This window comes from Sphaeroforma arctica (genome assembly GCF_001186125.1).
Source record: "Sphaeroforma arctica JP610 unplaced genomic scaffold supercont1.42, whole genome shotgun sequence".
In the NCBI taxonomy this organism is placed as follows: domain Eukaryota; class Ichthyosporea; order Ichthyophonida; genus Sphaeroforma; species Sphaeroforma arctica.
Window position 1 is genome coordinate 137,486 of NW_014040516.1, and position 12,440 is coordinate 149,925.

General features: G+C 40.7%; 2 protein-coding genes across 2 annotated transcripts in view; one reads left to right on the forward strand and one right to left on the reverse strand.

Moving 5' to 3' along the window:
* SARC_01128 (PLK protein kinase) overlaps nucleotides 1-7,081 on the forward strand; it is a 13,500-nt gene extending 6,419 nt beyond the window's left edge. The window contains exons 7-15 of the mRNA XM_014305176.1: nucleotides 279-461; nucleotides 1,085-1,178; nucleotides 1,382-1,495; nucleotides 2,678-2,803; nucleotides 3,519-3,666; nucleotides 4,720-4,846; nucleotides 5,179-5,304; nucleotides 5,617-5,726; nucleotides 6,613-7,081. Coding sequence (XP_014160651.1) covers nucleotides 279-461; nucleotides 1,085-1,178; nucleotides 1,382-1,495; nucleotides 2,678-2,803; nucleotides 3,519-3,666; nucleotides 4,720-4,846; nucleotides 5,179-5,304; nucleotides 5,617-5,726; nucleotides 6,613-6,739 — 1,155 coding nt within the window. The 3' untranslated portion in view covers nucleotides 6,740-7,081. The remainder of the gene's footprint in view (nucleotides 1-278; nucleotides 462-1,084; nucleotides 1,179-1,381; nucleotides 1,496-2,677; nucleotides 2,804-3,518; nucleotides 3,667-4,719; nucleotides 4,847-5,178; nucleotides 5,305-5,616; nucleotides 5,727-6,612) is intronic.
* A 340-nt stretch (nucleotides 7,082-7,421) lies between these two features.
* SARC_01129 (hypothetical protein) lies at nucleotides 7,422-8,534 on the reverse strand (the record flags this gene model as incomplete). Its single annotated transcript, XM_014305177.1, has 1 exon — nucleotides 7,422-8,534. One exon carries the CDS (start codon nucleotides 8,532-8,534, stop codon nucleotides 7,422-7,424), a length of 1,113 nt encoding a protein of 370 aa, XP_014160652.1.
* Between the last annotated feature and the right edge of the window lie 3,906 nt (nucleotides 8,535-12,440).

Below are 12,440 nucleotides of genomic sequence, written 5' to 3' on the forward strand. Positions count from 1 at the left end.
TACTACTACTACGGTACTCTACTCTACTACTACTACTCTACGTCTACTCTCTCGTACTACTCTACTACTACTCTCTCTACTCTCTCTCTCTCTCTCTCTCTCTCTCTCTCTCTCTCTCTCTCTCTCTCTCTCTCTCTCTCTCTCTCTCTCTCTCTCTCTCTCTCTCTCTCTCTCTAACACACTCACACTCTATATATATATATTCCAGTATGCTTTTTACAGCAACTTCCAAACTCTCAACCTCACACACACACTGTCTCTCTCTCTCTTTATTCCAGTACACATCACTCAGAACCCCTGGCAGCGAACGAAACAACAACAGCAGTGTGTTACAACAACGGACGGTCAATCGCAATGTGGTGGACGTGCGCACAGACGAGCAGAAGGCCGCGGCTGTGAAAGGGATCGAGTCACGCTCAGTGCGCAACTCGAAACCTGTCAGGATACACAACGCCAAGATGGTAAGGGTCTGTGTGATGTACACTGGTATAGTCAATCTGTGTCATGTTTATGTATATAGTCCTACTATATTATGTCTATGTTGTCTGGGTTGTATACACGGTGAAGTATACGTAGAGTCAAACTGTGTTGTGTTCATGTTGTCTGGGTTATATACACAATGATGTGTACGTATAGTTCTACTGTGTTATGCTCATGTGGTTTATTGATTGTACTAACTGTGTTTGTTGTGTATTGTGTTGTGTTCATGTTGTTTACTAATTGTGTTAGCTTAACCATTCATATATAACATATTGTAATAAGATAATTATATATGTTATTATTCGCATACAACATAGATACTATGTAAGTTAGATGTATAGGTTGTTATTCATATATTACATATATCATAGTAAGATGCATATATAAGTTATTATTCGTATATAACATATATCTTAGTAAGATAGATATATAGGTTATTATTCATATATACCATATATCCTAATATGATACATATATATAAATCTCCATGCAGTCTTATCCTTGGCTTCATACAGGTCTGTGACTATGAAACAAACCATAGTACTTCGAAAGTACGATTGATGTATAGTCCCTCTACTGATTCCTCATACTCACCGCCGTTCAGGTCTCAGAGCACACCCAATCGACCGCATATCAGAAAGGGCTGCGACAGACAAGTAGGGCCAGTACGGGCAGAACCAATGAGGAGAATGAATACGGTATGCGCTTAGGGTTTAGGGTTTGGGCCACATATATACCATGTGTATATTGTGTAGAGACTGTACGATAGTAAGGTATTTTGACGTAGGTTTGTTGTACATATATATATATATGTAGATATGGGTGGGTATGTGTATGTGTGTGTATATATATATATTAAAATCACTATTCATGGTATTCCGTTTGCTCTTTCCAATTTCAGGTACACACATAGAGATAGTGCCACCGAAGTCTGATGTGACTGCAGCCCAACAGACGTCACATTTATTGCACCACACACGAGCAACACGCATCGAATCCCCTGCAAGGCACAGTGGTAAGTGTGTGTGGGTATACTGATACGTGATTGGTTGCTATATATAAGTGTATATGCATACTGATATGTGATTGGTTGCTATATATAAGTGTATATGCATACTGATGTGATTGGTTGCTATATATAAGTATATATCCATACTGATACGTGATTGGCTGCTATATAAAAGTGTATATCCATACTGATCCGTGATTGGTGGTTATTCACACGTGTGTATAAGTACGGGTTTGTGATTGGTTGGGTTAGCCCTGAGAGTATATGTGTACCGATATGTGATTCTAGGATCGTTTGTATACTACCCCCGAGTGTATATGTATTTATATGTGTATGCCATAGCTCACGTATGTATTTGCCAATGTGGGTGTTATCTACCTACCTCCATATTCCATAATGGACAAATATCCAGCATACCTACAAGAATAGTATGTGTGTGTGAAGTGGCTCGGTATAGTGAGGCTGCAACAGGCACACTTCGCCTGCCAAGGGCTCTATCACGTAGGGATGCTACGCCGTTGGGTTTAGGGTTGTAGGGTTTACAAACCCATATAGCATTTACTACTGAAAATGTCCTACGAGATTGTTGGTCGCGCAGAAAGGCGAAGGCTTGTACTTAATAATACGTTTGCATGTGCATGTTTGTACGGACCTTTTAATAAATGTATCTATCTATGTGTCTATATGTATCCGTGTACCTATTTTCTAGGTGTTTTGTGTGTCTACGTGTTTAGTCTATGTAATTATTGTCTATGAATCTTTGTGTAGATGTGTCTCGTTTGTATATGTGTATATTTGTCTCTGTGTATATGTGTCTATGTATCTATTGTCTAAGTATGTATGTATTTGTGTGTATGTTCATATGTATTTATTGTCTGTCTATCTTTGTGTATCTATCTATATATGTGTGTGTCTGTGTGTGTCTTTATGTATACGTGTCTATGTATCTATTATCTATGTATCCTTTTATCTGTATCTATGTAATTATGCAACCGTGTACCTACACATCTATTGTACGTACCTCTCTACTGGCTATCATACCCTTCCTTATACGCATCTACCCCCTATCACACCATAGCACACAGCAGAACATCGAGTGTGCCTGCGTCTCTCAATAGCTTAGCTGCATCTCTCAGCTACTGGCTAACACACCCTTCCTTATATCTACCTCCCCCTATCACACCATAGCACACAGCAGAACATTGAGTGCGCCTGCGTCTCTGAATAGCTTAGCTGCATCTCTCAGTGGTCTTCACTTGGCAGCGGGCGATAAGACGGACGAAAAGAGACGTCTGAGCCAAATCAAACCCTTAGGTGTGTGTGTGTGTGCATATTTGAAGATGCATACTTGAAACCTTGGGTGTGTGTGTGTGTGTGTGCATAATTACATATATATACTTGAAACCTTGGGGGGGGGGTGCATAATTACAGATATATGCTCGAAACCTTAGGTGTGTGTGTGTGTGCATAATTACATATATATACTCGAAACCTTGGCGTGTGTGTGCATAATTACATATATATACTCGAAACCTTGGCGTGTGTGTGCATAATTACAGATATATACTTGAAACCTTAGGGGTGTGTGTGCATAATTACAGATATATGCTCGAAACCTTAGGTGTGTGTGTGTGTGCATAATTACAGATATATACTTGAAACCTTAGGGGTATGTGTGTGCATAATTTTAGATATATATGTTGCCATAAGTATGTCGAATCACACTCAGAGGCGTACATGCAGGGTATATAGATATGTATGTATTTGTGTATGTGTGTGTATATGTATTTGTGTACGTACATGTATGCGTATCTATATTCGTTTCTATTTCAATTACGACGCTGCGTATGGCGGCGCTCTACACTATACTCTATCTCCGTATCTACTCAGATGATAAATATAAACCCCATACCAAGCTACCTTCACCTCAGCCCCATCAACCACACCCTTCTATCTACCACCCCCGACATCCCAACCGCTATACACCACCCCATATACACACACCATCTCTGTACCCGTTCCCCTACAGAGCCTCTGAGCAAACCACCCCCTCTGTTGTGGGTTGCCTGTTGGTTAGACTACACCGCTAAGTACGGCGTCAGCTATGAACTCAGCGACTGTACTGTGGGCGCCATCTTCAACGACAACAGTCGGATCGTCCTGGCAGCGGACTCTGAGTATGTTGCTACAGCCTTGACTTTGTGTGTGTGTGTATGTGTGTGTGTGTGCATCATCACAGTATCTGAACGATGGTGACTATACACGTACTACGTATGCTGGTTTCCGTTTGTATGGTGATACCCGATAGCTGTGTTAAGTAGACGACAATTAGGGCATATAAATATTGATCACGTGACTGAGACAACAGGTTGCCTGTATTACATTACATAGTGCCAACACCAGAGAAGGTGGACGTCTATCGAAGTGAATGTGTGCGTCTAACAATGTGAAAATGGCCGTTTCGTTTATCAAAGTGGACTAATAGCCTGTGAACCAGCTGTGAGGGGCATAGTACAGACAGCCAGCAGAATCTCAACACGTGAATACTGACTGAAGACTCCATGACACTCTCATCACGACGACAATCAGACTGCACAATACTACTAGCATTTTCTTTTACCTACTATCAGGATACAAACTATTCCCATACTTTCATTGTTGTATATCTAATATCCGGATACAACATATTCTCATCCTCCCTTTGCCTTCCACCTACTATCAGGATACAACATATTCTCATCCTCCCTTTGCCTTCCACCTACTATCAGGATACAAACTATTCTCATCCTCCCTTTGCCTTCCACCTACTATCAGGATACAAACTATTCCCATCCTTTCATTGTTGTATATCTAATATCCGGATACAACATATTCTCATCCTCCCTTTGCCCTCCACCTACTATCAGGATACAAACTATTCCCATCCTTTCATTGTTGTATATCTAATATCCGGATACAACATATTCTCATCCTCCCTTTGCCTTCCACCTACTATCAGGATACAACATATTCCCATCCTCCCTTTGCCTTCCACCTACTATCAGAATACAAACTATTCCCATCCTTTCATTGTTGTATATCTAATATCCGGATACCGCATATTCTCATCCTCCCTTTGCCTTTTACCTACTATCAGGATACAAATTATTCCCATCCTTTCTTTGCCGTACATCTAATACCCGGATACAAACGTACCCCATCTTCTCTTGTGTATCTCTTATGTGTTATAGCCAGGTAGAATACATCCTGAACGGCGACAAGACCCAGGAATCGCTAACATCGCCCCCAGACGCGCTGAAAAAGAAAGTGGCTTTGCTGGAACATTTCAAACGCACAATGTACAAGAACTTGCGGAAGGTGCGGACCTCATTTGTTTGTATCTGCTGTATGAAATGTATGTATCACGCGATAGGTATACACCAGACACACAGCTTTATCGCAAACAAGCACGCGGGCGTGTCTAAGCCTATACATATACGTCTGTGTACGTACATGTGCATGTGCAAACACGCATATATACCTACGGGGTGCACCGCTATATATATTGTGAGATAGGAAATTCACGCTAGTTAGGAACGCAATTCTTTTCATAGTAGTATAGTTAGAAGTTGAAGAAAGACTAGTGTGCATTCCAACCTACGAGCTTCTCTGGACCTCACTCATGTCACACCATCCACCAATACTCACAGTGCGGCGAGGACGTTCACAACGTCGATGACAGCAACGCACACAGATCACACAGCTATGTGCATGTGAGTCATTGGCTCAGGACTGAGAGGGCTATGATGTTTCAGCTTAGCAATGGCTCCATCCAGGTATATACACGCGTGTTGACGATCAATGCATATGCATAGTACTATGTCTCAGTGTATGTATGTACGTATGTTTGTTTGTATGTCTGTGTATATGTATGTATGGATGTCCTCTTAATACATTAATTGGCTTAGGGCTGAGAGGGCTATAACGTTCCAGCTTAGCATTGGCTCCATCCAGATATATACTCGCGTGTTGGCGATCAATGCATGTACATAGTACCCATCTCTCAGTGTATAGACTCGCCTCGCCTACTGATAACACGTGTTTGCATCTCTTACTAAAACAACTGTATACCTGTCCCCATCTCCCAGGTCAATTTCTTCGACCACAACAAGGTGCTAGTCTCGGGGTCGACTGGGGCAGTCCTCTTCATCAATACAGAGGGCGAGTCTAACATATATCGATACGCCGATTTGACGGTGTATGTGGTTTGTTGTGCGATGCCCGGATATATGTGATATATATATATATTGTGTGTGTGTGTGTGTCTATCTATAGTCATATCCATATCTATACCTATGGATTTATGTGTATAAAACCCTATCACTACTGTACTCTACATCCTAAATTACTTCCGATAGCTACACAGTATAACTAATTAATATCTTGAAAAATCAATCCATACTTGAGCTCCTCTGTCTCCAGCATAAAGTTTGCCCCGTGTTCTTTCTAGCGAGTGTCGAGTATCTCGACTGTCAGTCACTGACTGTGGACTGGCCCTATTTGTTTGCAGTTGTTGGTAGGCGATCTCTCTGTTAGTCAGCTTTGCTGCAGTTATTAGCAACCTGCTACAGTGTGTACAATCTCTATGTTCTATCAAATGCTGGGATGCTGTAATTTTATGGAGCAGTCAAAGGGTGCACCTCAAAGCAACACAAAAGAGGTTCGGGGTCGCACACGATTACAGGTGATACTGTATCCATATCGTTAGAATCTTGGCCGCCAAGGTACTTTGGTTACTCTCGTCTATTTATAGATGCAGAGCATCTCATGAGACCTCCGGGAAACATTATTATTATTTGTTTTAAACCCTTTGGAGATACGTGACACCAAAGTAACATACCGTGTGTTCCACTCATGAATGATAGATTCGTATACCTGTGTATTTTAGGGTACGCGGCTCTCACTCCCTCTCTCGCACTTTAATACGTCAGGGTATAAGCTGCTCGTTTGCTTCATCATACCCATCATTACTTCAATCCAGCCATGCATGCTTTTATTTCTTTCTTATGTACTATGTGTATCATACCGAAGATCATACCATTAGTGTATGTAATTTATCTTGTTTGCTACTCGCCATTCTATAGATCCAACCATCCGGATCTAGCCTACCGCCTCAAGTACGTCCGGAAAATTGTGGACTATCTTTGCGCCGGAGAGAATAATAATCATTCCAAGCAACCTTCCGAGTCACAGTCACACGGACAGAGATGACAGCGCTAATAATAATCCAGCTGCAAACGTGAGCGCGATATAAGTCCATTTCTACCTTGGTATATGCTCGTCCGTATTGTTTTAACGATTCCGATGTGCGGAGGTATTGGACCGGTTTAGAACTAGCTGTCGAGATGTGCGATCACTAGTGTATGTACAACGGGAGTCAGGCAAGTCTAGCTGCTCAGCGGTATCATAATGGCTGTGGCCGCATGTATTGTGGCGGGTTTAGATTGGCTCTGTATCCACCATACCACCATAGCCAGCTGCGTGAAGTAAGACATAGTATACATAGCACATCGATAATACACTTAACTAATTCAAATAAATTAATGCAACCGTTTGCATTGCTGCTGCTGCAGTACATTCTTCCTTTACGTATATAAATATATATATATATGTACCTATATATATTCATATGTATACATATGCTTGTAGTTTTACTTGCATATATATATATGTGTGTGTGTGTGTGTATTATATATTATCATATATATATATATATATATATATATATATTCTAACACTACTTAAGATCCCCTACAATATCATGAATGATTTTATTGTTCATTGTCTATTTCAATATATATATATATGTGTATATATATGCCTTAGGCCTTATAGTTACTCCGTGGAAAAATAATCGTTGGATGGTGTGATCTCTCATATTTAAGGTAGACAACTACTCTTCATCTCCGCAGATAGCGTTTTGGACTGTAGGAATAAAGTCTTTCTTCCGTGAGACTAGATTGCCAATATTCATTACCAGTTCCTCATCAGCATTGACCTGCGCTTTGAATGCCTCGATAGCCAGTTCTCTCTCATCTTCTCCGATGAGTATCAAATCAGTATTTAGATTTACAATATCAACAATCGATAGGAATACGTACTTTGCGTCTTTCTCAATTTTCAGTTTCTTCATGGCTTCGGCGAGTGCCTCTTTCCGTGCCATCATTGAAGCGGGGTCTGTTGTTTCCACAGTCGCCCAAACAACATTGTTCCCACACAGGTCGAATTCCTTGGTATCTGCACGCACTACCTCATCATCATCGAGATTATTGAATCCATTCGCTTTCGCTTTAAACATAGCGTCGGCATATGAATCGAGATCGCTCGTCTTAGATTGCTTCGCCAGGCATGTAAGCATCATCTTGTCGAGTTCTGTTGTCGTAGGCGAATTCAAATTCAGTGTATCCGAAAGAATAGCGCTCATCAATACACCTGCTATGACCTCACTCATGGGTTTGTTTGCGGAGCCGTAATAGGTCGCAACTATGGTAGAGGCACTTCCCACGGGCCTAATGTCTATACGAACGGGCGTATCAATTACCACTGTACTGGATTGTAGAGCGTGATGGTCCACAATCCCTACGATTCGATTTGTATCCAGATCCTGAGGGAGCTGTGTGATCTGGTTCACATCCACAAGACAAACACTCTTATCTGGAAAATCACCAATGTATTCAGGCGCGGTCAAATTATATTGCTCCAACACCCATTTGGACTCATCGTTCATTTCGCTCGATCGCGCTGCGATGCCATCGAACAGGTCCGCGGCACCTATAGCCCCTGCGATAGAATCAGTATCAGTGTTCAAATGGCCGGTCCATGCACATCCCTTCACATTTTCGCGGAACGTATCCAAATCCAGCGCTGCGATCGGGTTTTTGAACTCGTTAAAACAATCATCCAGGGTCTTTGGCTCTTCTCGCAAGCTTCGGCAGGAGGCTGCTTTTACGCACGCCTGACTAGTAATAGCGATGGCGGTAAATATCCATGTTATAGTCACTTTCATGTCTGCCTGATACCAGAAAGGACCTCTTTAGTGAATTGTGTTCGATAACAACTAAATTATTACAGTATTTATAGTGGCTTTCAAATAGGAGCGGTGGCGAATGGAAGATAGTCAATCGGGTCACTGTTCTGCACTGATCTGTTGGTCTTGCCAATTTTCGTGCGTCTGTAGTCTGTACTCTGTACACTCTATGTAATTACGTATTTATTGTTTTTTATTTTTAAAAGCACGCATTCAGGTCTGTAGTACATAACTGTATATTATAGATATTATCGTATATCAGCGCAGACTCCAGATAAAACGCACACCAGTCACAAGACTGCGCGGGGCGCGGGCCCGCAGGGCGCAGGCTCTAAAAATAGTCGGATTTGTTTGTTCTCCCTTTAAAAATTATACACTTCTCTCTAGTAGAGTAGAGAGTAGAGACTCTATAGAGAGAGAGGGGCGGGCGGATGAGACATGAGTGCGTTTGCTGTTTTTCGTCGTCAGTCCGTCAGATATGAAACTAAATATTTGTATGGTGAATAAAACAAGCATTTCTCCATAGCGGCAAAGCCTCCTTACTCATATGAAATAATTTTTTGTAAACAAACTCCTAAAGTTTGTTCTATTCAAACGAGAGGGTCTTTTTGGTCTTACACATATAAGCTGAGATTTTTATTGGAAAGTCAAGGACGGTACGTCGGTAATATATCCCTGAAAATCATTAATTTCGAATGTTGATTAAGACAATTTATTGGTCAAAACGTTCGCAAAAAAAAGCTACTTACTAATTGCTCCCGGCATACCAGACTTTTATTTTGGATTTTTATCAGAGACCAAGTATCATGTATTTACCAGTACAGGATGTAATAATGTAACTATGTTGTAAATATATTCACTCTATTAGAGAGTATAAATTGATAGCTGTATTTAGGCTTGTAGAGTGTATTTACTATTTAGCAGAGTAAATACTAAATAGCTGTATGAATCGCTTGTTTTGTTTTGATAGTTTTTAATAAAAAAACAAACCCAAAAAAAAACAAACACAACAACGTGACACTGACCTGCTAAATACATATTTATCTAAGTACATTACGTTATGCCGTTATGGGGCCCGGGCCCCTGGGGGTACGGGATAGAAGTTGAACGTAAACGCATATTTGTTCATTTTGAAACGCTATAACGGTGACAATGTAGTTAGAAACGCCCACCTAAGTTGTTTATAGAGTACTGGTTCATATATTAAAAACAGTACACACTTCCGTTTTTAGACCCGAAAACTGCACCTAGTATCATAGAAAAGACTATATATGGAATAAAAGTTTAACGTAAACGTATATTTATTCGATTTATAAAGGTTTTAACGGGAAACCGTTTGAGGTCAGTGACACCCTACTAGTGACCGACCGGACACATTTTATATAACACTATTCTTATATTGATACGCGCAAGTCCAATACGTATAAGGTTTGATAATTAACTCGGCGAGCTCCCTAGTGGTATGCTCGCCCTCTCTGTAGTCTTGTACATTGTATCTTCCCTCAATTGTTGTTCACTGTATACCTGTCAGCTGCCACCACATGGCCTCGTGGCCTGACACCTCCACATCCCCAACTGTGGACAACTATCCGGTACTCTAAAACTCCAACTACACCAATGTCCATTCTAAACGCACGCATAATCTATCTGTAGTGCGTTTCGTTTCTGTGTCTGTATTTGTTATCTTTATTTGTTATCTTCTCAAATCCCTTTCGTGCGCCGGTTTAGTATTTTATCTCACACACCTAATAGTTCGGTACCTTAGTATTACATCCCCCCAAGTGCGGGTGGCCTACGGGCACAGCGCACTTCAATGATGTACCGAACAGCAAACGCATATTCCATATAAAGCACCATGGTAGGTACTGATGCAAGATTCGGTCTCTCAAGGCGATATTAACGCCTTAGAATAAATAAACGCGTAGGTAAATTCTAAGTATCGTGAAAATATCACAGTAAATAAATGAAATAAGACATTTAGTTAAAGTTAGGTATGCCTCGTGAAAACAGCAATACTCTGAGGGATTCTGAGGCTGAGACATTGCCTATATATTTTCCACTCAGTACTGTTTCCGCTGGATTTTATTTAGTGTTTCGTTGTCGCTCTATTAGAAACTATGGTGTGTTTCGTTGGGGCGAATCTGAGATACTCATAAAATCCAATCTTTAGATAAAAAATAAATAAATAGAAATAAAAATACTCTTGATGTCCTTAGTTATTGTCTTAACCAATAACATGCCACTTATCAAGAATTACCGACTTAGCCTTCATCAGACTGGCACATCTGGTTGGCTGATCGAAGGATCAACTAGGTAGCGTTAATAGTCCCTAGAAACCTATATTCGGTTGAGCCATCTCACTACCGAAGTATTCAGATATAAATAAAGTTGGAAAGTAAATAAAGTTCTATTAATGGAACAAGACCAACTCTTTGTGTTTGGTATTTTACTGATGCCTTTAACGGCCTCGTCCAAAAATCGGATATGTAAAATGGAAAAGGTATTAACTAATAAAACCATTAAAACCATTTTAGGAAACTTAAGTTCATCGTGCTATTAAGAGTACATTTAGGAAACTTAAGTTCCTCGTACTATTAAGAGTACATTGAGGAAACTTAAGTTCATCGTACTATTAAAATGCGTTTATAATTTACGTACTGCTTAAGAGTACGTTTATAACATTGACTCTAATGTGGAGGCCCGACTTATTACACAGCCCCCACCCAGCTTTGAGACCCATGAGAAGCAAGTTGCTCACTCAAGCTGATTATGGGTCAAAAAGCAAGAAAGGAAAAACTGGTCGAAACATTAAGTAGCATAACATATAGTTAATGTTTCTCAGGCGGAGAAGTTAAGCGTTCTCGGTTACCCTTTGCGTTTTGGGCTAGGTTCAGTAGGTTCGTGGTGGTCGACTGGACGTTTCTTACGCTTCAGTGTCTTAAGCACATATGAAAGATGAGCATTAAAGCTCGGGATAAATGCTGCAGGCGGATAAGTGTTAACTTCCGTGCCTTCAGACGATGGAAACATGCTACCTTTTCATCTTGAGACTTATGCAGGCGTTTACGCCATTTTCTATTTAAAGGCTTTTAAATAGTCTTGATTATCAAAAGCATCTGAAGTCAACTCAGCAATTGTACCGTCTATAAAGCGTGTACGATAGTATGTATAGCCTCCCCTATCCGTTCTCCATATAATGTCTTTAAACTCAGAACGATCAAGAGGGGCATTAGAATCATGTCTTCTTGCGAGTATAATCTCTGTAGTCGGAATACGACTTGTGCCTATATTAAGCACACTAGAACCCATCGGGGATATTTACCTCGTACGTTCCACTTTTAGTGTCTACTGCAGAGATTATATATGGGCCTCTCCATTTAGATGTTAATATAGTAGCATCGGAATTACGTTAACGGATATTTATTCTGTCACCGACCTGATACTCTACTATCTTCTAGGTAGTGTTCCAACGCTTTTGCCTTTTTAATAAAGCTATGTTGCGTATTTCTCGCAAGCAAGGATATACAACGTTATAAATACGTTGTACCTTCTCTAACCATGGTAACTCATGGTGATCCGGTTCGTCCTTGTTAAAGGGTATTTGTAACTCACTATATCTACCACGAGAATAGTGAGCGGGTGTAGTTCCTGTAACCGGATCAGCACACTCGTTCATCTGTGTTTGTACCCACTTAAGGTGGTACGGCCAATCATCTGCATCCTCCGTTAATGCAGTACGCAAGAAGAACTTAAGTCTTCTATGGCGCGTTTCATTCGCGCCTTGCGTTTGCGGTTTATATGGCACACTTCTTTTTGGCATATGCCTGATACGAGTACTAGCGATTACATTACGTCATTGCAGAACTCACTACCGTTATTGTAAAC